The 26,264-nt window shown below is 42.4% G+C and overlaps 1 protein-coding gene across 1 annotated transcript in view; it reads left to right on the top strand.

Annotated features, from left to right (window-relative positions):
- FGF18 (fibroblast growth factor 18) overlaps positions 1-24,934 on the top strand; it is a 208,982-nt gene extending 184,048 nt beyond the window's left edge. Inside the window, 1 exon segment of the mRNA XM_061622474.1 lies at positions 23,650-24,934. Within this exon segment, the coding sequence (XP_061478458.1) occupies positions 23,650-23,916 (267 nt within the window). The 3' untranslated portion in view covers positions 23,917-24,934.
- The last annotated feature ends 1,330 nt before the right edge of the window (positions 24,935-26,264 follow it).

Here is a 26,264-nt window from a genome sequence, read left to right as displayed (position 1 = left end):
GAGAAGCCAACAGGAACAGTAAAAAAATTAGAATTATTTCTCAGTACATTTTGTGGAAGATCCCAGGCTCTGATACAATATAATCTGCCTATCATTAACATGGTAAACCAGAATAAATGCTTAGGAGCTGAGGCCTACAAAATAGGTACATTTACCCCAACAAATTAAAATAAACAAAAAGTTTGTATTTTTATTTTATAAGAGGGGGGTTGCAATATTGGTGAAGATTTGTTTTCTTTGAAACGAGTGGGGCCACAAGGGAGGAGGAATGTGGTTTGAGGAGGAAATGGAGGGGACAAGGGCCCACTGACACCCTGTGCCCAAGGGCCCCTGGAAACCTGAAGCCGGCCCTGCTCACTCCCCCTGCGCCATCTGCAAGTACCTTCCATTAAGTGAAGAGTGAGACAACTATGTTTTTCAACTGTTTGTTGGGAAAACGCAAGACGGAAAGACGGAACGAAGCAGACCATCTCAATATCTGCTTATATCCTGTTCTCACAGCCAAAATGTGAAAATGACGACCCACGTGTTTACTTCAAAATCGTTCCCCCAAATGGCTGTGATTGGACTGCACTAGGAAAATAATTCACTGTGATTAACAGCTAGATTCCCCCCTGACCTCCCCACCTTCACCTTCTTTCCTCTGTACCTCTTCCCCTCTTAGGATCTGGATGCTTACCCAGTCAGCTTGGTTTCATTTTTCAGTAAAGAAAAAAAGGGGAGGGGGAGAGAGATTAGTTTAACTTTTTAGAAAAAGCCAAGGCAGCAGAGCTACTCAGAAGGTTGAGTTCTCCTTGATCTGCCTCTACACAGGTTGTTAATGGCATGATCCAACTCAGTAAAATGATGAGACTACCCTTAATCATTCTGATTTGCATCATTATTTGGGGTACATACAGAGCCAATGCACTGCCCTAATATCAAGATCAAAAACTGAACTTGTCAGTTTGCTGCAGCATCTCTAAAGGAAACACCTGAAGCAAGGAAGACGATAGGGTTTTTCATACACTCTACTGCTGCTGTTCAAAAAATTGGTGAAGCAGTCAATCAGCCACTGTAAAACTGGAGGAGTGCATTGTGTTAGGGCACACATTTCATCTGTTCATTGATCTGGATATTGGTCACATTTAAAAAAAAAAAATTACTGGGAAGTGTAGTTTGTGAAGGGTGCTGAGAGTTGCTAGGAGTGGCCCTGTTCTCACAGAGATACAATCCCCAGAAGAGGGGCTGACTGTTAAATCACTCTGGCCACTGGAGCTCTGTCCAGGGAGTACGAGTCTCCTCTCAGCATGCTTCACAAACTACACTTCCCAGGATTCTTTGGGGGAAGCCATGACTGTCTAAAGTGAAATAAAGGTCTGGTATGGGTGTGGCCCCCTGATTAGGCATGCCCAGCAACTGTGAGTCTGGCTTTTAGAACACTGACAGTGGGTTCTTACTGAGCATGCCCGTGCTGATCATTGACTTCAATGTAAATTTTCTTAAATTAATTAAAAATCAGCCAGGCATTTTTAAATTAACTTTTAAATTGCAGAAGATGAAGGTTAGAGTATAGGGCAATAAGATTACAGGTACCCTGTGAACATGGCTGATTTTTAATTAATTTTACCAAATTATGAGACCACTGATAGAGAAAAGCCCAACAAGGGGTCTGAGCTTATGGGAAGCAACAGAATGGCATGGGGTTATTTTCAATTTAACATTGCGGAATGCGAGAACACCATGCTGGCTATAGTAGTCAGCCACTCTCGTGGCTGTATAATAATTTCCATTGATTTCAATAGGGATTAAGCTTGATTAACGTAGTTTGGATCCAGCCCACTATCTTTTGATTTGCTTCAGATGTGAAAATGTCTAAAGCTAGCAATGGATATTGCATTGAAGTAGTGAGTGTTTTATCGCAAATAATTGTTTTTGTACCATCTAATTTCTAGCCATTCTAATTGTCCTACTGCTGCTACTACTTCTAAAACAGTCAGAAGTAATTCTTTCTTCATTTTTCTTTTGGGAACTTCTGCAGCATTTTATGTCCAGCCTTGGCGCTGTGATCTTAAGAAATAATATATACAAAGCAAAGCAAACGAGAGGAAGGTATCAAGGCTTAATAACATCATTTCCACTTTTGCTTTTTCAGTAATATTTCCACTTAAGCTTATTTAAGAGTGAACCAGTGACATTTTAGGACACTGGCCAATAAGGAATGTATTTGTAAGTGCAAGGAGAATTCCACACTTTGTCTGTATGTAACTCAGACGAATGGAAGTTTCCCTGCTGGGGTTAATAGTAGCTGGGTGGGGGGATAGATTTTCATTGGGACCACAGCATAGAGGGAGCGGGTTAATCCCTGCTCTTTGAGCTCTGTGGTCCTAATCCTGCTCTCCTCACCCTCAACCACAATGGCTCTTGTTTTGAAAGTAACAAAAAAAAAGACAGACACTTTCATGCATTTAATGACAGAGCTGTTTAAGCAGCTGCATACTGATTGGTCCATTTAGTCCAGCATTGTCCATTCTGGCTAGTAGTGGCTCTCCATGATTGGAGACATTGGGAGTGCAGCCCCACCCACCCACCTATGCTCTATCGTTGCACTATTCTCTTTTCTCTTCCCAGTTCTTGTTAGAAAATGTGGAGTTACTCTGTGTTGTGTAAAGTTGTGAAAAATGGACGGAAACTGTGCACAAATGAAGATGAGCCATTGTAAAACTCCGCTATAATATGACTTTGCTTGTTTCCTACCCTGTTCAAATACAGTGTTCTGCGATTCCCTCGGAGCATGCTTAGCCGTTGCAGTGCCCCTCTGACATCTTTGCTGAGCATTCTGCCAGGACTCCTGAGAATACTTCTCAGAGGAGGATTCTTCAAGTTCAGAGGCCAATATGTTGGAGGAAGAATGCTTGTAATGAGTAACACTTGGCATTCATTCACTGCTAGGGATGGCCTGGCCTTCAGTTCTGTGAAGCAGCTGAAAATGCATAGAGATTATGGCCATATTTTCAGGATTTCTTGGCATGGAGTCAGACAGCTGAGAACAGAAGATTCTTATGACAGTTTGATGCAATGGCTTCATTATGCAAAAGATGTAGCTCCACCTCAACAAACTTCCTTGACACCCACAACAATCTGCCAAGATCCTCAATAGATTTATTAGTTATTTCTCTGATACTCTTTTTCTTTTAATAAAACAAAATAAAATCCCTTCCTTTCCACTGAAACATCTGATAATGGTACATTGAAAATGCTGTTCGTTGCTGCTGTCGTGCACAGAGAATTTTAGGGTGAAGAAATGCATTGGGTTGGATCCAAAGGTACCCTTCTGGACCCAGAAGGTGACATCTGCTCAAGAAAGAGCTCTTCTGGTTTTGTTTTTTTAAATCATTCCCTAGACCAGCCTTTCCCAACTAGTGTGCCTCCAGATGTTGTTGGACCACAACTCCCATCAGCCTCAGCCAGCATTGCCAATGGTCAGGAAAGACGGGAGTTGTGGTCCAACAACATCTGGAGGCACACTGGTTGGGAAAGGCTGCTGTAGAACATTGTGCGAGGAAAGGGAAACTAGATCCAAACTAGATCTTCCTCTTAGGACTAGCCCAAGACATTTTGCTGCCTGGAGCAGTGCATGCTTGTGCCCCTGCCTCAGTCAGGTACCAAAGTCTAGCCAAATCATTTTGCTACCTGAGGCAGAAAATTCCACAAGTAGCTCTCCCCAGGAGAAAAATATAATAAAAATGCAACAGTTTGCTGCCCTTTCATATCACCCCAGATCAGCTGCCTGAGGCCGCCACTCTGCCTAAGGGTGGGACTGGCCCTGCTTCTGTTTTCTGGCCTACGTGTGCAGCAGAATGAGGTGGTAGAAACTTGAGGGGGTTGAGTAGAATATAACACTTCAGGCTGCAGGCAGGCATGCCATTTCTGACTGCTTCCCTGTGTTAAAAAGGTACCTGGTCATTTAAAGTCAGCACAGTGTTTCTCAAACAGTGGCCTGGGACTAGGGTTGCCAGGTCTCTGGTTTTCACCCGGAGATTCCAGATCTTTAGCATCCTCTCCAGGTGAGTCACCTTAATCTCTCGACTTTCAGCTTTCATTTAAAAAAAAATTAAGTTTCTACGTGGTCTGGTTCACGAGATATACACCAAAACATTAGCCGCCACCCCAACTTCTATTAAATGAGCTCGTAGCTGGCAGTTCTACCCCCCCCCTTTCAGGTTTGTAGCCAATAAGTGAAGTCAGGATGTTTGTGTTATAAATCTTTCTTTTCCCTCCAATCCTATTTTTAAAGCAATTAGGTAAGGCTTACATAGGTATCACCACTTTTATTATGTAAAGTATTATATGGGGTATTTTTACATATCCAGTGTGTGTATATATGGAGTCATCCCAACAACCCTGTGAGGTAGGGTTGGTGATTGTAAACCAAGGCAACTCACAACAAAAAATAAATCCCTTTAAAATCCAATTACCATAAAAACAAGGATAAACAATTGCAAAACAGCTTAAAGTGGCATGATTCTGAATTTGGGGTTGGGTGAATGAAGTTCCTTATCACTTGAGGTTGCAGTTCTGTGCCCGCTTCCCTGTTTGAGTAAGCCCAGTTGAATACATTGGGACTTGCTTCTGAGTAAACAAACATAGCATTGCACTATAAATATATTTACATGTTGTGTAAACAATAAACATCTTTGACAGTCATGCTTATATAAATATTTCTTCATACAATGTTCCAATAAGTATGTGATTTCACACTATGGTTGTACATGATTATTTCCTCTACATTTTAAGTGTGCCCTTCTTCCTTGGGGTGGTCATGGTTCCCCTCTGTTGTTTTCATCCTAAGGGGCAGATTAGGCTGAGAGATGGTGACTAGCCCATGGTCACACAGTAACCTTTATCGCTAATTTCCATTTTAAAAATTAATTAAAACAATTTACATGCAGGCAAAGTTTATTAAGTAGATCCACACAATACATTTAAAGCACATCCAACTCGCATTTAAAGTGCATGACTTCCCCTAAAGAATCCTGGGGAGTGTAGTTTCCCCCTCATAGTTATAGTTCCCACCACCCTTAGCAAACTACAGTTCCTATGATTCTGTGGTGTAATTCGTTTGCTTCAAATATGTGTTGAATGTGCTTTAAATGAAAGGTGTGGATCTGCCATAGGTATGATGTGCATTCATTAGTGAAATGAAAAGAACAATTTTAAAAGATACTTTGTTAAATGGGAAGGGTTGTAGCTCAATGGCAGGGCATATGCTTTGCATGCAAAGATCCAAAATTCAATTTCTGGGAAAGACTATTGCCTGGAATCCTGGAGAGCCAATGCTAGTCCATGTCATCAGTACTGAGCTAGATGGTACCAACTGGCCTGAGTCGGTATAAGGCAGATTCCTTTGTTCCTAAAAGAGGAAAGAGACCCAAGGGCCACTTTGATTCTGAAATTTATTTATGTATTTTACTTACAACATTTATATACCATTTTATTGTAAAAAAACCTCAAAGTGGTTTACAGAAGCAATTAAAACAATGCAATTATTGGCAACAACAGTTAAAGACAAGACATTTGAAAACATTCAAAATAAAACCAACAATGAGTTAAAAACAGATTAAAAAAACACAATAGCTTCTTCATGCCTGAGTAGACTTGCCTAAACAAAAATGTTTTTAGCAGGTGCTGAAAAGAGTACAATGAAGGTGTCTGCCTAGTGTCAATAGGCAGGGAGTTCCAAAGAGTAGGTGCTGCCACACTAAAGGACTGATTTCTTACAAGAGCAGAACAAGTACTATGTGGCACCCGTAACATGGAAAGCACACCTTGAACTTGGCCTGGTATCAAATCAGCAACCAGTACAGATTTCAGAGCAGAGGTACTAAGTGCTGAGAGGGTCTCACTCATGTCAGCAATCGTGCCACAGCATTCTGCACTAACATGGCCCCGGGGTCAGGTTGTGCTGCATGGGGATTTCTGTGACCTTGGTTGACTGGCTTCCAGGATTTTTTTACTTTTTTTTTTTTGGTTATGAATCCTGATTGATTGTGGGATGCTGAGCTTTCTGTTTTACTTGCAGGAATCTTGTTGTGGTTGATAGGGTATTGCATTTAGGAAATCATCACTGTCTTTTTAGGGGGGGGTATTGGCATTTTATTTGCCTTTAACCTCACTCACATTCATAGAAGCAACAACAGTGGTTCCATATGCTCATCTTAACCCCTTTAAACTCACTGATGATGCACCTTGTTGGTTGGATGATGGTTTGTTTTTTGTTCAGTAGTGGTATAAGAGAATTCACATACTGGGAAGTGTGGATGCAATTGTTGTTGTTCCCAATCTACTGCCTGTGAAGGTAAACCAAACCATGTGTGTTTTCTTTCTGTCAATACTTACTGGAATTGGTTTGGCTGTCAAAGTGAGTTTATAGCAGCCCACAGGGTAGATAGAAAATGGTAGAAAATCTTCTTACTCTTACTCATTTCTCAGACCTCTTTCTGAAGTGAAGGGTCAAATCTGTGAAGTTTGGAGCAGCCATGTTAAAAGGTAGGGGCAAGGCATTCCATGCAGGGGGTTGCCAACCTTGCTTGGATATGGATATTTTTGTAGAGGATCCCTAGTCAAGCTTTACCAACAGCACAATCCAAACCATATCTGCTCAGAAGTAAGTCCTATGGGGCTTAGTCCCTTAGTAAGTGTGTTTAGAATTGCAGCCTTCAGGGGCATCCATCTTTACTTCTGAGTGTTCCCATCTAACATCTCCACAGCACTAGGCTCCCTTCTTCCTACAATGGCCCTCTGGTGAGTGGCCTGGCCTGAGGGCACTTAAACCCTTCTTGCCAGAAGCAAGTAGGCTAGATTAAATGTTCTCTATCTAGGGTCCATCTTTTAGCTAAGATTTCTGTCTTAATTTCCAATCACAGAAATATTTGTGATTGAATTGTATGGCCTAAACAATTGTTGTTGGTGCTTAATGTATCATGCTTAATGGCATCACTAGGGCCCATCCCTGTGACATCACTTGGGCCTGCCCCTATGATAACACTAGGGGCCACCCCTGAAATTTCAGAGTTTGGAATGCTTCTGACCTTGCAACCCTACCTGGGAGCCACCAGTGGGCCTTGGGCCAGTGTCAGATGGGCCTCAGAGCTATAGCCTGCCTAGTCCTTCTGCATTTTCCTGCCCCATCCCCATGGCATGCCTTAGCCTTTTGGTTGGACCAATGCTAGCACCAGCAACTCCTTGCATATTGAGTAAAGGCATGATGAGTTGGGCGGGGGAGGGAGGAAGGAAGGTCTCTCAGAAAAAAATGTTGAAGAAAATGAGAGATAAAAGAATCAGGGAATGGAAAGGAGGGAGTTATAGGAGAAAGAAGTGGCTGTAAAAGGGGCAGGGAGGAGGGATGAAAAAACTGGCCATATTTTTTTTGAAGGGGATACACTTGAGTATGAAAGGAGAATGGGAGAAGAAATTACAGAAGATGGGTAAAAATACTTTGAGAGCATGTGGGGGGGGGAGAGAAATATAAAAGAAAAAGCCTTTGGAGAAAGCCTTGTTGGAGAAAGACCTGGGAGACTAGGGTTTGAATCCCTACTCAGCCATGAAGCTTGCTGGGTGATCCTGGGCCAGTCGCTGCCCTTCTGCCTAACCTGTCACAGGGCTGTTGTGGTGATTAAATGAGAAGGGCTAGAGCCGTTTACTCCACCTTGAGCTCCTTGGAGAAAAGGTGGTATTTAAATGCTAATGCTAATAATAATAATAATAAGATTTTCCCAAGGAAGAGTTTCCTCCTCAGAAAACAAAAACACACTATTTTTTGTCTTTGTTTTGAGGGCCCTGTTGTCTGTGTCTTGGTTAAGGTGCATATCCAACCTTGATGTGCTTTTGGAAGGGGTGTGCAAGTAGTGCCCCCCCCAAGTGTGAAGGCTTGTACAAACACTATGTTATGGAAAACCAAAGTCTGTGTGAAAGTACGTATTTGGAAATGCCACTGGTGCGATCCTAAGCACATTTACTAAATGATGTCATATAAAACTTGAACTTTACAAAATATTTTATGGTCCCGCCCATAAACACCTATGCAACCTTGCATCTGGAGACATGGGGCTTATCCAAACGGAGCGGGATAATCCACTGTTTCCTATTTGGGTTGTCCACTGTTTCCCATTGGAAAAAAATGCTTTTTTTGTGGCACAGCGAGATTCCCGATTTCAAACAGCAAATCGCATTTTTGCCCCTTTGGAAGGAGCGGATTTAACTCGCGAAAATGCGTAACACCGCGCGACGTCATTTGGACGACCGAAAAATAATAAACACACATAGCGAGTGTGTCACACATTTTGCGGTCGTCTGGATGAGCCCCTAGAGCAGATAACACATTATTAAGAATCACTTTCCATAACTGTAAAGAGGTATGTCCACATGTGTGCATCCGTGGCACCTAAATGAGGGGTGAGAGCAGCACAGGAATATAGGCAGATGCCTTACACCAAGAGTTCCCAAACTGTTCTTGAAAAGTTACACTTTTATTGTTTTTATTACATTTGTAAGCTGCCCTGAGCTCTGTTTTTAACAATGGAAGGGCAGGATATAAATCTTCTTAATACATAAATAAATATTCCATAGAATAGAGCCTAGTCTTTTAAGGCTGAAAATGTACATTTAAAAAAAAGATTTCTCATATATTCCTTCAGTTTTTGTTGACAATTACTAGGTACAAAAACAAAACAACTGGATAATGCAATTATTAATATGCTTAATTTGCATAATTAGCAAATAATGTGCATAATATGCAAATTAGCCTGCCCGGATTTGTGGGACTGAAATATGTCAACCCTAATATTATCCCCATGGTAACCACTCAGGTAAAGTGGAGAAGAATGTAAGCAAGGCCGGTTAGCTACGTAATGAAGTTAAAGGAGAAAACAGAAACACCATTGAGTGTCAGGAGTGGTTTGTCTGCTCTCTGGGTTAGATTCTTAAAAAATAAACAAAACAGATGGATCTCTGTTTTTCCACCAATGTGTTCTGAGAGCAAGAGTGATGCATATGGCGATGCGTATATGCTGTCAGGCTGGAAGTTCAAATTTCAGCTTGCTAAATGGCTGAAGACAGGCCATTATCCCCTCACCCTTCACCACCCATCTGCAATATGGAAATATCAGCATTGGCCTATCTTACAGGACTGTTAAAAAGATTACTGAGAATGTGCATGAAGTGCCTTGAACTCTTGAAATGTTACTTAAATTATAGCGTGGGTGACTTTTTATGCAACTATTTAGGTCAGTTTATAAAAACATATTGGTTACCTGGTGGTTTTCTTTGAAACTGATCATATCCCCTGACAGTAAATATATTACATGATAAGAGTTCTTTGAGAGTGTCAACAGGCATATAAAGATGATCCAGTTGACAGTGTGTACTTGGACTTTCAAAAAGCTTTTGGTAAAGTACCTTACCAAAGACTACTGAGTAAATTTAGCAGTCATGAGATAGGAGGAGAGGTGCTCTTGTGGATAGGAACTGGTTAAGAAACAGGAAGCAGAGAGTAAGAATAAATGGACAGTTCTCCCAGTGGAGGGATGTAGAAAGTAGAGTCCTCCACAAGGATCAGTGTTGGGATATGTGCTTTTAAACCCAATGTTCTGTGTACTCTAGGCCAAATCGGTGCCCTCTGAATGTTGCTGGACTGCAACTCCCAACAGCTGCAGCCAGCATGGCCAATGGTCCAGGTTATGGGAGTTGTAGTCCAGCAACATCCAGAGGGCATCAGGTTGGGGAACGCTGCTCTAGGCCTTAAAGATCATTGCACCCCTTATATACCCAGTTGATCACTGTGCTCTGCAGGTGAGAGCTTCCTGGAGATAACATCTCATCAGGAGATCCATTCCACACAGTAGAGGAATTGGGCCTCTTATGTGATGGCACCTACTCTTTGGAATTATCTCCCATTAAAAATTAGTCAGGGACCATCTCCGTTGTCTTTTCGGTGTCTACTGAAGATCTCTCTCTTCCAGCAAGCCTTTTAAGAAGAGATGTTTCCAAGTATTCATCTGTATTGGAATTGTTTTTAGATGTTTTAATTGTTTTATCACTTCTGTGTCTGCTGCCCTGGGCTCTTTTGGGAGGAAAGGTTGGATACAAATTTATAAATAAAATGTATGTATGTATGTATGTATGTATGTATGTATGTATGAAGAAAGAAAGAAAGAAAGAAAGAAAGAAAGAAAGAAAGAAAGAAAGAAAGAAAGAAAGAAAGAAAGAAAGATCTAGGGTTGGGTGAGCAATGTGGTAACCAAGTTTGCTGACGATATGAAATTGTTCAGGGTTGTTAAAACAAAAAGGGGTTGTGAAGAGCTCCAGAAGGATATCTCCAAACTGAGTGAATGGGCAATAAAATGCAATTTAATGTAAAAAGGGTGTAAAGTTATGCATGTCAGGGCAAAAAGTTTTAATTTCACATATACACTCATAGGGTCTGAACTGGCAGTGTCTGACCAGGAACGAGACCTTGGGCTAGAAGTGGATCGCTTGATGAAGTCAACGCTCTGTGCGGCAGCTGTGAGAAAGGCAAATTCCATGCTAGGGATCATTAGAAACAGATTTGGGGGGGGGAACTGCCAATGCCATTATACAAATCTATGGTGCGACCACACTTGGAGTACTGTGTACAGTTCTGGTTGCCTCATCTCAAAAAAGATACTGTTGAGTTGGAAAAGGTTCAGATAAGGGCAACCAAGATGGAGCAACTCTCCTATGAGGAAAGGTTACAACATTTGTGGCTCTTTAGTTTAGGGAAAAGGTAAGTAAGAAGTGACATAATAAAAGGGTATGAAACTACGCATGGCATAGAGAAAGTGGATAAAGAAAAGATTTCTCCCTCATAACACTAGAACTCATGAACATTCAATAAAGTTGATTGTTGAACGATTCAGGACAGACAAAAGAAAGTACTTCTTCACATAGCACATAGTTAAACTATGGAATTGTCTCCCACAAGAGGCAGTGATGGCCACCAACTTGGAGGGCTTTAAAAGAAGATTAGACGAATTCATGGAGAATAAAACTATCAGTGTCTTTTAACCATGATGGCTATGCTCTGCCTCCATGGTCAGAGGCAGTGTGCTCCTGAATGCCAGCTACTGGAAACCCAGGAGGTGAAAGTGCTCTTGTGCTCAGGTTCTGCTTGCAGGTTTCCCACAGGCATCTGGTTGGTCACTATGAGAACAGGATGCTGGACTAGATGGGCCAGCAGGCTTTTCTTATATTCTTGTGCCAAACTAGGACTAAGGAAAAACAGCCTGCTAAAATTCTCCACATTATTTGTAGGTGGCATAATTACAGGGAAGAGGAATTTCACTGAATATTTCTGGGGGTAGGAAAGTGAAATTCTCCAACAGTCCTTCTTAGAAAACTCTCTTGCCAGACATTTTGGCTCTCTCCATGTTGAATGAAACCCTGTTATTAGTTCATATTGATAGATGAGGGGAGAACATAAGAACAAAAGAAGAGCCTGCTGGATCAGGCCAGTGGCCCATCTAGTCCAGCATCCTGTTCTCACAGTGGCCAACCAGGTGCCTGGGGAAAGCCCGCAAGCAGGACCCGAGTGCAAGAACACTCTCCCCTCCTGAGGCTTCCAGCAACTGGTTTTCAGAAGCATGCTGCCTCTGACTAGGGTGGCACAGCACAGCCATCATGGCTAGTAGCCATTGATAGCCCTGTCCTCCATGAATTTGTCTAATCTTCTTTTAAAGCCATCCAAGCTGGTGGCCATTACTGCATCTTGTGGGAGCAAATTCCATAGTTTAACTATGCGCTGAGTAAAGAAGTACTTCCTTTTGTCTGTCCTGAATCTTCCAACATTCAGCTTCTTTGAATGTCCCCGAGTTCTAGTATTATGAGAGAGGGAGAAGAACTTTTCTCTATCCACTTTCTCAATGCCATGCATAATTTTATACACTTCTATCATGTCTCCTCTGACCCGCCTTTTCTCTCAACTAAAAAGCCCGAAATGCTGCAACCTTTCCTCGTAAGGGAGTCGCTCCATCCCCTTGATCATTCTGGTTGCCCTCTTCTGAACCTTTTCCAACTCTATCATATCCTTTTTGAGATGAGGCGACCAGAACTGTACACAGTATTCCAAATGCGGCCGCACCATAGATTTATACAACAGCATTATGATATCGGCTGTTTTATTTTCAATACCTTTCCTAATTATCGCTAGCATGGAATTTGCCTTTTTCACAGCTGCCGCACACTGGGTCGATATTTTCATCGTGCTGTCCACTACAACCCCGAGGTCTCTCTCCTGGTTGGTCACTGCCAGTTCAGACCCCATGAGCGTATATGTGAAATTCAGATTTTTTGCTCCAATATGCATAATTTTACACTTGTTTATATTGAATTGCATTTGCCATTTTTCTGCCCATTCACTCAGTTTGGAGAGGTCTTTTTGGAGCTCTTCGCAATCCCTTTTTGTTTTAACAACCCTGAACAATTTAGTGTCGTCAGCAAACTTGGCCACTTCACTGCTCACTCCTAATTCTAGGTCATTAATGAACAAGTTGAAAAGTACAGGTCCCAATACCGATCCTTGAGGGACTCCACTTTCTACAGCCCTCCATTGGGAGAACTGTCCATTTATTCCTACTCTCTGCTTTCTGCTTCTTAACCAATTCCTTATCCACAAGAGGACCTCTCCTCTTATTCCATGACTGCTAAGCTTCCTCAGAAGCCTTTGGTGAGGTAACTTGTCAAACGCTTTTTGGAAGTCTAAGTACACTATGTCCACTGGATCACCTCTATCTATATGCTTGTTGACACTCTCAAAGAATTCTAATAGGTTACTGAGACAGGACTTTCCCTTGCAGAAGCCATGCTGGCTCTGCTTCAGCAAGGCTTGTTCTTCTATGTGCTTAGTTAATCTAGCTTTAATAATACTTTCTACCAGTTTTCCAGGGACAGAAGTTAAGCTAACTGGCCTGTAATTTCCGGGATCCCCTCTGGATCCCTTTTTGAAGATTGGTGTTACATTTGCCACTTTCCAGTCCTCAGGCACGGAGGAGGACCCAAGGGACAAGTTACATATTTTAGTTAGCAGATCAGCAATTTCACATTTGAGTTCTTTGAGAACTCTCGGGTGGATGCCATCCGGGCCCGGTGATTTGTCAGTTTTTATATTGTCCATTAAGCTTAGAACTTCCTCTCTCGTTACCACTGTTTGTCTCAGTTCCTCAGAATCCCTTCCTGCAAATGTTAGTTCAGGTTCAGGGATCTGCCCTATATCTTCCACTGTGAAGACAGATGCAAAGAATTCATTTAGCTTCTCTGCAATCTCCTCATCGTTCTTTAGTACACCTTTGACTCCCTTATCATCCAAGGGTCCAATTGTCTCCCTAGATGGTCTCCTGCTTTGAATGTATTTATAGAATTTTTTGTTGTTGGTTTTTATGTTCTTAGCAATGTGCTCCTCAAATTCTTTTTTAGCATCCCTTATTGTCTTCTTGCATTTCTTTTGCCAGAGTTTATGTTCTTTTTTATTTTCTTCATTCGGACAAGACTTCCATTTTCTGAAGGAAGACTTTTTGCTTCTAAGAGCTTCCTTGACTTTGCTCGTTAACCATGCTGGCATCTTCTTGGCCCTGGCGGTACCTTTTCTGATCTGCGGTATGCACTCCAGTTGAGCTTCTAATATAGTGTTTTTAAACAACTTCCAAGCATTTTCGAGTGATGTGACCCTCTGGACTTTGTTTTTCAGCTTTCTTTTTACCAATCCCCTCATTTTTGTGAAGTTTCCTCTTTTGAAGTCAAATGTGACCGTGTTGGATTTTCTTGGCAATTGGCCAGTTACATGTATGTTTAATTTAATAGCACTGTGGTCACTGCTCCCAATCGGTTCAACAACACTTACATCTTGCACCAGGTCCCGGTCCCCACTGAGGATTAAGTCCAGGGTTGCCGTCCCTCTGGTCGGTTCCATGACCAACTGATCTAGGGAATAGTCATTTAGAATATCTAGAAACTTTGCTTCTTTGTCATGACTGGAACACATATGCAGCCAATCTATGTTCGGGTAGTTGAAGTCACCCATTACTACCACATTTCCTAGTTTGGATGCTTCATCAATTTCATATCTCATCTCAAGGTCTCCCTGAGCATTTTGATCAGGGGGACGATAGATCGTTCCCAGTATTAAGTCCCTCCTGGGGCACGGTATCACCACCCACAACGATTCTGTGGAGGAGTCTGCCTCTTTTGGGGTTTCGAGCTTGCTGGATTCAATGCCTTCTTTCACGTATAGAGCGACTCCGCCACCAATACGTCCTTCCCTGTCCTTCCGATATAGTTTATATCCAGGGATAACCGTATCCCACTGGTTTTCTCCATTCCACCAGGTCTCGGTTATGCTCACTATATCAATGCTCTCCTCTAAGACCAAGCACTCCAGTTCTCCCATCTTGGTTCAGAGGCTCCTAGCATTAGCGTACAGGCACTTGTAAGCAGTGTCTCTCTTCAAGTGTCTTTGGCACTTGTGGTTAGGCCTGTGGTAATTTTGCTCTTCTGAATTTATATCCTGTGCCCCTGCTCTCACAATGCCTACTTCTAGGCCTACCCCTTTTAAAATTTCATCATTTCTTTGGTCTTTATCCCAGGGGGGAGGTTTATTCCGAACCGGACCTTTCTCAGCTCCTGTCGGGTTTCCCCCCTCAGTCAGTTTAAAAGCTGCTCTGCTACCTTTTTAATTTTAAGTGCCAGCAGTCTGGTTCCATTCTGGTTCAAGTGGAGCCCGTCCCTTTTGTACAGGCCCGGCTTGTCCCAAAATGTTCCCCAGTGCCTAACAAATCCGAACCCTTCTACCCGACACCATCGTCTCATCCACGCATTGAGACTGCGAAGCTGGGCCTGTCTGGCTGGTCCTGCGCGTGGAACTGGTAGCATTTCAGAGAAAGCCACCTTGGAGGTCCTGGCTTTCAGCATCCTACCTAGCAACCTAAATTTTGCTTCCAGGACCTCACGGCTGCATTTCCCCATGTCGTTGGTGCCAACGTGCACCACGACCACTGACTCCTTCCCAGCACTGTCTACCAAACTATCTAAACGACGGGCGATATCCGCAACCTTCACACCAGGCAGGCAAAACACCTTGCAGTCTACACGCCCATCACACACCCCACTGTCTATGTTCCTAATGATCGAATCACCCACTACAAGGATCCCTCCACCCCCTGGAGATATATCCTCGGCACGAGAGGATAGCTGCTCATCCCCCAAGGAATGGGTCCCTTCTAAGGGATTGTTTCCCTCTTCCTCAGCTGGATGCTCTCCTTCCCCGAGACCATCGTTGTCCATGATAGCAGGAGAGCCATCATCGTTGGAGTGGGACACAGCTATAACGTCCCTGAAGGCCTCCTCCACACACCTCTCTGCCTCTCTCAGCTTTTCCAGGTCCGCCACCTTGGCCTCAAGGAAATGAAGTCGTTCCCGGAGAGCCAGGAGCTCATTGCACCGAGAGCACACCCACGACTTCTGTCCAACAGGCAGGTAGTCGTACATGCTGCAGGCGGTGCAAAACACCGGAAAGCCCCCACACCCCTGCTGGCTTCTTACCTGCATAGTTTTGTTTAAGGTTTATTACGTCAATGGGTTGGAGACTGCGGTTTAGTTGAGGTCAGGGAACAGACGGGCAGAGTGGGGGGCCCTGGCCTCCTCACCCTGCTGCTTAACTCGCCTTGACGCTTTGTCAGCTGGGGCTCTCTCTACCTCGTGGAGCAGGCTCCCTCGCTAGGGTGCTCTGACTTTATATGTGTGGCTGGTTCCTCCCAGCTACTGCTGCCAGCCAATGATGCGTTACTTGAGGCTGATGGCTATCAGCTGGGGCTTAACTCTTTAGTATTCTCTCAGGCTTCCTTCCTTTGAAGGCAGGAAGGTAGGCTTCCTTCCTTCCTGAGTGAGGGGCGGGGCTGTTTAAGCTTTTGGCTGCTTTTAATCTAATCAAGGGGCTGCGCCTTCTAGGCAAGTCTTTTTTGTTTGTTGTTTTCCCACCTAGAACAGCCTGACCTTTCTTTAACCTAGGGAAACAGAGCTTGTGGTTGTGTTTCAGGAAGGCTGAAGCTGCCCTTTTTAGCAAGGACTGAGCTGACTCTCTCCCTGTATGTGTTGGTGGAGTTTCCTTTTCCCCCTTCTCTCGGACTGGAATTTAGCCTTGTTTACAGTGTCCCCTGAAGCTTTCCTGCTAGGGTGGTGTTGAAAACTAGCTTTCTATAGGCTTCCTTCCTAGGATCTGTCTCCTAAGATATAGGTTCTTTCAGGATTTGGCTCCTAGCTCAGGGTGACCTTGGGCTGCCCTTATTACTTATTGCTCTGAGCTGTTTTACTTCAATTAAATAATGGAATAAATGGGAGCTACTTACCCTCTTTTCGCTCTGCTGCTTAACTCGCCTTGACGCTCCGTCAGCTGGGGCTCCCTCTAGCTCATGGAGCTAATGTTGCTAAGAAATGTTGCTAAGAGAGAAGAAATGGCTTCCTTCAACAATAGTAAGATAGTTAAAACAATATCAAAACCTACTTCAGATGGGGAAACTGGAAAGGCCATTTCACTGAATATTCTCCAGGGGAGGACTGAAATTGTCCAGGAGTTTAGCAGGACCTTTACAAAGAAAAAAAAATCAAAAACTTGTTAGAACATTATTTCCTGATCCAAACCTTCCATGTTTACTTGCTGCTGCTATAGCGTTGAAGATATTTGTTCTGAATTGCTTCCTCTGTCCCTTTCTGTCCCTTTCAAAATAGCTGCCCCCCCGTTTGATATGAGGATGGCTTCTCAGATGACCAAATGTTTGCACTGTTTTTAATAAGAAGTCAGTACAATGGTGCCCTTGCATTTCTTTGTGCTGGCTCAGACTGTACACTTGCTTGGGATGGACGACTCTTGTCAATTTCAGTTTCTCTCTATTTCCCAGAAGTTCACTTTGCCACATTTCTGCATCAGTATGCATTAAAAAAAAAGTCCTCATGAAATTTTCCCAGCATTTTAATGTGCATTTGTCCTAGTATAAACTTTTTTGTATGCCATTTTGCATATTGCAAAAACAGTTTTATTTATTCATTATTTATTTATTTAAAATATTTCTATCCTGCCCTTCTACCTTGTAACAGGCCACTCAAGGCAGCTTACAATAACATCGAACACATACATAATAAAATTGTACACAATAAAGATCACAAAAGCATTAAGATAAATTAAAATACATAAAATACTATACACACATATTCACACACATACATACATATGGGAGAGTGGTACTGAAGGGACTAAAGAGGTAAAATTAAAATAGAAGGCATAAAATCAGTTTCAGGCTCTACCTTCAGTCCCTCCCAAAGGCTGTCCAGAACGAGATGGTTTTCAGAAGTCTCCGGAAAATCATCAGGGAGGCAGCAGAGCGAGCTTCTTGGGCTAGGGTATTCCAAAGCCTGGGGGCCATGACTGAAAAGACTCTCTCCCGCGTGCCTGTCAGTCTAACATCTTTCATTCCAGGCATGCAGAGGAGACCAGAGGCAGATGATCTTAAATCCCGGGCAGGTACATATGGACGTAAGTGGTCCCTCAGGTACATTGGTCCAAGATCGTTTAGGGCTTTAAAGGTTAGAATCAGCACTTTGAATTGGGCCTGGAAACAAATTGGGAGCCAGTGCAGTCGATAAAGCACAGGGGTGATATGCTCCCTGCGCCTTGCTCCAGTTAACATTCTGGCTGCTGCATTTTGAACCAACTGTAATTTCCGAACTGTGTTAAAGTAATCAAGCCTCGATGTCACCAATGCTTGTGTCACTGGGGCCAAGTCAACTGCTTCCAGGAACGGACACAGCTGGTAGACCAGCTTCTGGCTATTGCAGCCACCTGATATTCAAGCAGCAGGGCAAGATCCAGGAGGACTCCCAAACTGCAGGCATGCTCTTTCAAGGGGAGTGCAACCCCATCCAGAATAGGTTGCAACCCTATCCCTGGTGCAGTTTTCCCCTTGACCAGCAGTACTTCCGTCTTGTCTGGATTAAGTTTAAGTTAGCCCGCATCCAGCCTTTCACAGCCTCCAGGCATCGGTTTAGGATGAGCACTCCCATCCTGCGATCATGTGGTAGGGAGAGATGGAGTTGAGTGTCATCAGCATATTGATGACATTGTACTCCAAATCTCCTGATGACCTCTCCCAGCGGTTTCATATAAATGTTAAAGAGCATGGGAGACAGAAGTGAACCCTGTGGTACCCTGTAGGCCAACGGCCAGGGGGTTGAGCAGTAGTCTCCCAGCACCACTTTCTGGGTCTTGTCTGTCAGGTAGGACCAGAGCCACCGTAAAATAGTGCCTCCCAACCCCATCCCAGCTAGACGGCCCAGATGGATACCATGGTCGATGGTATCGAGGGCCGCAGAGAGGTCCAGCAACACCAACAGGGATGCACTGCCCCTGTCTGATGCCCGGCGTAGGTCATCAAGCAGGTTGACCAAGGCAGTCTCTGTCCCATGACCAGGCCTGAAGCCTGATAGAAAAGGGTCTAGATAGTCCGATTCATCCAGGAAAACTTAGAGCTGAGCAACCTCTACCTTCTCAATCACCTTGCCCCCAAAGGGGAGATTAGCGAATGGGCGGAAGTTGTTAAGATCTGCAGGGTCTTAAGAAGGCTTCTTTAACAAAGGTCACAGCCTCCTTCAGCAATGTTGGCATAGAACCTTCCCTTAAGGAGGTGTTAATTAAATATACCAACCAGTCAGCCACTCCCACTCTGGCAGATTTGATTAACCAGTGTGGGCAAGGGTCAAGAGAACGAGTAGTGGCCCTCATTTCTCCCAGAGTTTTGCAAGCAGTTTTCCTTTATATAATCAGGGGTGTAGTCATGCAGATTTTGGGGGGGGTCTCAGACCCTTTACTTTTTCAGGAGCAGGGTTCCAGCAGGGTATGTCTCCAGCATCCTACAAGTCTATCAGCATGAGAGTGTGTTAGCCACTGAGAAGAGTCTTCTAACATGCTTCTTTCCTGCTGATTGGAGCCAACTCTCTCCTTTTTCATGCTTATTGGTTCCTAGGCATTAACAAGGATCTCATTCTGAACCCCACCGCAAAAAAACCATCAAAAACAGGGCATGGCTGTGATCAACATGAAGGGACCCTACACTTCTTAATTTGCCACCACGCTACTGTATATAATGCATTTCCCCTCTTAATATGTGCATTTTTGTACACAATGTTTTGGGCTGGAGAACTGCATCACAAAATTTAGAGACGTGCACATTTTGAAGGATTGCTGTGTTTCAGTTCACATGTTATTTTGAGACGTATGAATTAGGGTAGGTTCATACTGAAAAGCGAAACAAACTGAATTGATCCCCCATCTCTGCTTGGGAATAAGTCATTGTGAAATCTGTACGATTACCATGTGAGTAAATGTGGATAGACTCACACTATCTACCTAATGGCACCATAGCTCGACAGAATTTCTGCCAAGCAGAAAACTATTAGTGGCCTAAACTAAAGGCTTTGCTTGGAGAGAGCATTTGTACAGCCACAGCTGACTCCTTTTTGATCCTTTCCAATTGGAGAACCTGAAATGTAAAAGCGCCAAGTACACCAAATTGGACTATAAAAGATGAGGAGAGTAGCTGGGAGATGTGCGGAATGTAAATATAAGGGTAGCAAATGTTTTAGCCTAGTCTCAGTTCAAGATGTTCCTTGTTTACTACCAGTGAGATAATTAACCAAATGCTCTGTACAAACAATCCAGTAAGTGTTTCAGGGGCTTTTGAAAGAACACTTGTTCTTTTTAAACCCCTTTCAACTCTGTTGGTTTCATGTTGAATATGGCCCATCGGTGTGCATAAATTCCTCCATTATAGATATCCTTCATTACAATGTTACATAAAGTTAATGTTATCTTATTTTTCCTTTTAGAAAATGCTGCAGCCATACTGGCTTATCATGTTATTGCCTGGTAGCACTTTTTTTTTTTTTAATAAAAAGCTGGCCTGTATTCTGCTGTTCTACTGTAACTATATGAGAAATGTCAGAGCTATGTGATGGTACCTCCCCTACTTTCTTTTCCTGTTAGCATCTCCTGTGCAAATGATACTGGTCACCTTAAGTCCTGGTATCAAAGTTCTTAATTCCCTGTCCCAGAATATAAAATGTATGCTGAACATCATATGCTCATGTTACAAACTGAGTACCATTTCCCTTGCAATAGTGTTGCAATGGCAGCAGCCAAGACACCAGGAACTCAAAAGTAATAAAAAAGTGATTCCTTAGTGTGTCTGGATTCTGGAAACTAGTTGTTCCAGGACATCTTGTATCTAGGGAACAGTTGTGAGCATGCTCAACAGTGTCTAAATGTGGCTGCATCACAAATTTGTATATTGAAATTATGTGTGCTGTTTTCATTGCCAGGAAATAGTTCCCTTCCCCCTTTGTTCTGGCTATGCTAGTCAATTCAGGGACTGAAATTCATTCTGTCTTCTCATTTGTCACAGGTGACTGCTCTGAAGGAAGTGTTTTTTCTTCCTTAAATTATATATAAGTATTCATTTTGTAGGTCTTGTATTACAATTGGTACAGTATTTCACATTTCTGAATTGGTTCAGAATCAGTTTTGAGGGCTACATAGGACTAGATAGAAAGGCCTGGAGGACTGCATTTGGCCCCTGAGCCTAAGTTTCCCCACTTCTGAAATAAAGAATGAGAGAGTATTTCTAGGATAAATAGCCAAATATAGGACTATAATTTAAAAGAACTTGTGTAAGCTGCCTGCACCTGATTTCCCCCTCCCACCACAGTTCCTTCCACCCCATATCTCCAGGCTGTTTCTGGGAGAGGCAATCCCCACAGTGGGGATGAGTGGGTTGTGAGCTATTCACATCAGATACAATTTGAAGGCTGCAACCCTATACCCCCTCACCTGGGAGGAAAGCCTGTTGAACTCAATGGGACATACCTCTAAGCAGATATGTATAGAACTGCACAGTAAAATTCCTTTGTGAGTTATCTGCCTTTCCTCTCCCCTCCACTGATGATGTGAAAAGCTTGTAGCAAAGAAAATTTGGTATAAAGTAACGTACAGCACAGTCCCACACATGTCTGCTTTCTGGTTCACCCCACTGAATTCAACTCCCAGGTAAGGGTGGAAGGATCTGTCAATTTTTGTTTTTTCTGTTTCTCATTTTTTCCAATCTTAAATTCAGTTCTCTACATTCTGTAGCAATTTGCAATTTTTTTAAAATTCTCATGAAAACTATTCAGTATTTTAGTGCAAATTTCCCCTCATAAACACATTTTTGTGTGCAGTTTTTATAGATGTACACACTTTTGCAAGCAATTTTTCCTAATATAATGCATTTTGTATATTATTTGAACTAATATAGTCATTTTTATGCAAATTCCCCTTAATGTATGCATTTTTGTAAACATTGTTTGATTTGAGAAGTACATAAGTGTGAATTTTGAAGGATGGCTGTGTTTCGGTTCTCCTGTTATTTCAGAATGTGCTGATTTCATAGGTTTGGCTTTAAATGTGATCTCAATCAAATTTCTCCCCCATCCCCACTCCCAGCCAAGATTGCAGTCTTAAATGCATAGATATATGCACAACATTTCTTAATGGGTAGTAGAGATGAGTTGTAAACCAAAGATCATCTCTAGGGCAAATTAAGAAAAAGCTTTGCACTGAACTTTCTTTTACAAACTTAAGAGCTATGGGCACAATCCTTGGTCAAGCCTGATTTTGGAATGCATTTTATTCTCAGTCAAGATACTAAAGATGTATCCTAGACTAACATTTGATTGAATTTGGGCTTTGGGTATCTTTGTATGGGGATCTAACTCAATTCTTCAATTCTATTTTCTTTTTTAAAAAACACGTGGAGTCCAGGACTCAAATAACAACCATGTCAGCAATGATAGTCTTTTCATTATTTTGAAGGTTGCTGATTTGGCAGTGTTAGCAAAATCTTAAAAGAGCTAAGTTGTCGGAGGAAAGGAGAGATGACAGATTGCTTCAGATATCTGGACTCATATCACTATGGCTCTGCTATATATTTCCGGCAGAGAATCAGTCAGTGTATTCCAGAAACAAGCTGAAGAATTTTCATCTAGCTTCCAACTTGGAAGATACAAATCCTGAAATCCATTTGTGCTATTCAGCACCAGTCACAAGCAAGACAATTATTAATTACGTCTGAAGCAAGGCCAACATGTGCTAATCAAATACACAAGCTGGTTTTGATCTCTTCATGTAGTACAGGGGTGGCTACTCCGTGGCTCTCCAGATGCTGCTGGACTACAGCTCCCATCATCCCTGACCATGAGCTGTGTTGGCTGCGACTGATGGGAGCTGTAGTTCAGCAGCATCTGGAGAGCCACGGAGTGGCCACCCCTGATTTGTAGTGTATTTGAATCATTCAATGCATAAATTTGATTTTATAGGCTCAGCCCCTAGCCTTGCCTGATTACAGTATTTTGATATTTGATCATTGGTGCTGCAGAATTCTTTGCACATTGACTCCAAACCATATATTTAGTACAAAATGTGAAGATCTGTGAAAAAGCAAGAGACATTAGGAGCCTTTATTTCAAGCTTAACTTCACATATGATTGCAACCACTTAAGCTCGGATGAAATTTAAGCAGAGGAGGAAACAGCCAGCAGTGGAAGCAGATCCTCACAGGCCTAAAATGTCTGGCTGCATCCAGCCATGGTTGGCAGCAGTGATGCAGTTACAATTTCATGCATGATGTGCTGGATTGATTTTTAAATAAGAATCAGAAGGAACCTTCACATTTGACTATATTATACTTATTGTAATATTCTTATATGCAGGGTTGCATATAGTCTGTGCTTAAAAATAAATAAAGTGGCCAGGCAATCAAACTTTTGCTTGAAGGAAAGCTAGTTTCTGCAACCTGTATACATTATGGACAGTTGCATGGATTTTCCATTTTGTGTAAAATATATTTTTCATGTTGTTGCTGCTGCTGTTGCTGTTTTCTATTTGCCCCGACCTTTGGAATACTACAGGCATTTTTGATGATTCTACAATTTTTGGCTATCTGTACTATTACTATTTCTATTCTGCTTGTATTTCCAGTTACGATGTCTTGTAATTTTCTTTTTTACTCTGATGTACTGCTGTGTATGTGTAAGTGATATTGTATCGCTGGCTGCTCTGTGCTCACATTGAGAGGAAAGGTAGTGTATAAGTATGAGGAAATAAATAATTACATTTTGCATAAATCTAGTTTTGCTAGTCATGAGTGAGCAAGGCCACTGAAGCTCCTTCCCCAGCCAAAGCAAAAATATTTGGCAACTTCTCTTGACTTCCAAGATTTCAGTAGACATTCCCCCAAACACTTTCAAGCACATTTTCATAGCCATAAGAGCTGGAAATCTGATTTTTAACAAATAAAAGATTATGAAGAAGCCAAATTCTGCCAAACATTGTGCTTTTACCATACTCCCACAGATTCATGACATAAATGCAGCTCTTCTTATTAAATAATAACCTCTTTCTATAGAACTAGCAGAAATGGGCACTGTAACTGGAGTTCCCAGAATCCAGTGTAGCGTGGTCAACTGGCTTTGTGAACAATTTGCAATTTTATTGATTTTAAAAAAATTTTATTTCCCTTGCAGCCGGATGGCACCAGCAAAGAATGTGTCTTCATTGAGAAAGTCCTAGAGAACAACTACACAGCACTGATGTCGGCAAAGTACTCGGGCTGGTATGTCGGCTTCACCAAAAAGGGGAGGCCCCGGAAAGGACCCAAGACACGGGAGAACCAGCAAGATGTTCATTTTATGAAAAGATACCCAAAGGGTCAAGTGGAGTTCCAGAAACCTTTCAAGTATACCACCGTGACCAAGCGGACTAGGAGAATACGACCCACCAATCCCAGTTAAAAGACAAAGACAGTGTCATGCGAATAAACTACAGAAGATAGACTGTACCAGAGAAATATTTTTACACTAAAAATAAGGGAGAAGCTCTATTTTTGTACATTGTGTTTAATTTTTTTTAAAAGACTGGATTGAAAAAAAACCCGTTGGGGAAGCTGTAAAAGATTTATTGTAACTTGAAGAAAAACAAAAATGAATGGCTCTATTTAAATTGACTATTTTTTCCTTTGTTTTTTCTTCGTCTGTGGATTGACATACAGGTGCTTATTTCTCTTTTGGAACGGACAACTTTTCCAAACCAATCCCTAGAGGGGAACAAGTTCATCTTAAAATAAAAATAAGAATAAAACCCAAAACCACAAACCAAAGAAAACCAAAGTTCATCTTTCCCCAAAGTCCCTGAAACTCCTTGGATAATTCTCTGGTGTTGCAGCGATCTGCTTTATTGTCTGCTGCAAGCTTGACCGAGACAAGATGGTCTTCAGATCAGTCATTGAGCTTCCGTGGAGGGCTCAGTACCTCAGTCCTTTGTAACCCTTTCCGACGACATAAGGTGTCACGTCTCTGTGATCCTGCATTGTTATGCTCACTTCTGGAGAATGCTGCTAACGACCTTCAAGTGACTAAGTAAAATTACCTAATACGCCAATGATAAGGGAATATTTTAAAACCAGCTCTATTATATATATAAATATATTATATATATATAAGCTATTTATTTCACCTCTCTGTGTATTGCAGTTCCATGAACCAAGTATTACTGCCTCAACAATTAAAAAAAGAATTATTTAAAACACATACATGTATTACTGCTGTTCACACATTTCCCCTCTCCCCCAGCTTTTCACTGAACTACACTGAGACCCTAAAACTTGCTGCCTGGGGTTGAGGTCATTGAGGATTTAGATTTCTGTACTAGAGTTCAGAATTTATTATCAGACATGCCATGAGCTTAATTGCTCTTTTTTTCCCTGGATCACAGAATGAATTTGTTATTCTGTAATATTGACTTCCTGCAAAATGTTCTGCCTTGTCTAAGTACAGGTGGAGTTTTAAAATGCGGCATGAAAAGGATTCTTGTTTCTGCATTGCTCTTACAGACATTTTGTTCTGCCTGGGCCAAGCTGCTCTGGGTGCAACATGATATTAAATGCTTAGCAGGGTAGTGGGGTTCACTCACATAGCGCTCCTATCAGCTCTCAGTGACAGCAACTGCTCTAAGCTGGTTTTTGGTCAGCCAGAGGCTGCATGATTCCTCCCTCTGAACTATTGACTAGTGTCAGAGAGAACTGCCATGAAGAACTGAAGATGCTGTTGGAGTGTTGTGTAAATTGGCTCTACTGACTAAATGTGTTTAGGATTAGCGTGCCAGCCATTTCCATCTACTACAAATGGCATTTACAGGGATATAAGCGCCAGTGGGGGGAGGGAATCGCTTGCCTCCAAGTGTAAATGTATTTAGGATTGATGTGAAAGTCCAGCATAAGCATCTCTGTATAGTCCATATGTAAGCTGTAAAGGGGAGTGCACTGGAACCAGTCTTGTACCTAGGACATGGACAAAGGGACAGCCAGACTAAGTGACAAAGGGGGGGAAGCGATTGTGCTTACCTTCAGAAATTTATGTACTTTGTTTAAAATGCACTCTTAGTCGAAAGCCTTTTAAAATAAACTTTATTTTCCTTAAATAAGAATAAAAATATATTTGTGATTGTTCAGAATACAAGTATATACGTCGTTAGTAATTCTCCTGGTGAAGAGAGAGAAATCAAGTAAGCTTATTTGCTCTTGTCCAGTGACTTTCTTTCCTTCTGTCCATCTTTCCAAGGGCTCGAGATGGCTTGCAGCCCCCTATATATTGGCCAAATTATGATTTAGCTCTCTTCACCCAATGCAGGAGTGGCAATCTGCATATAGAAATAGATTTCTGTACATGGATTGACGATAGTGCAAGCAAAAAAGCCAGCAAGTGTGTGTATGTGGGGGGGGGAGTTCACCTCCCACAACTTATCCATGCATGGTACTGCTGTAATGCTGGAAGAGGCAGTGCTATTTGGGCAACTACTTGGCAGCAGAATACTTATGTTGAGACATCAGGATGAATCCACTGGCAGGACTGATTATAGGATGATCAGGAAGAGAGCAGAGGGGGGAAAGTGCACCTAGTCTCACATGATTCCTTTGCAATAATACAGTTGCAGTGACATGGGCTCAGTGGTAGAGCTCATGTTTTGCAGGCACAGTCATAATATCCTAGGTTCGCTCCATCATGGCATCCCTGATTAAATGCCTCTTAGGCAGTGTGGTTGGAAAAGACCTCTGCCTGAGACTAGGGATGGAAGGATCTGTCAA

The sequence above is a fragment of the Rhineura floridana genome, chromosome 4, assembly GCF_030035675.1.
Source record: "Rhineura floridana isolate rRhiFlo1 chromosome 4, rRhiFlo1.hap2, whole genome shotgun sequence".
In the NCBI taxonomy this organism is placed as follows: domain Eukaryota; kingdom Metazoa; phylum Chordata; class Lepidosauria; order Squamata; family Rhineuridae; genus Rhineura; species Rhineura floridana.
Note: the sequence above shows the minus strand (reverse complement) of the source record. Positions and strands in the feature narration are given on the sequence as shown.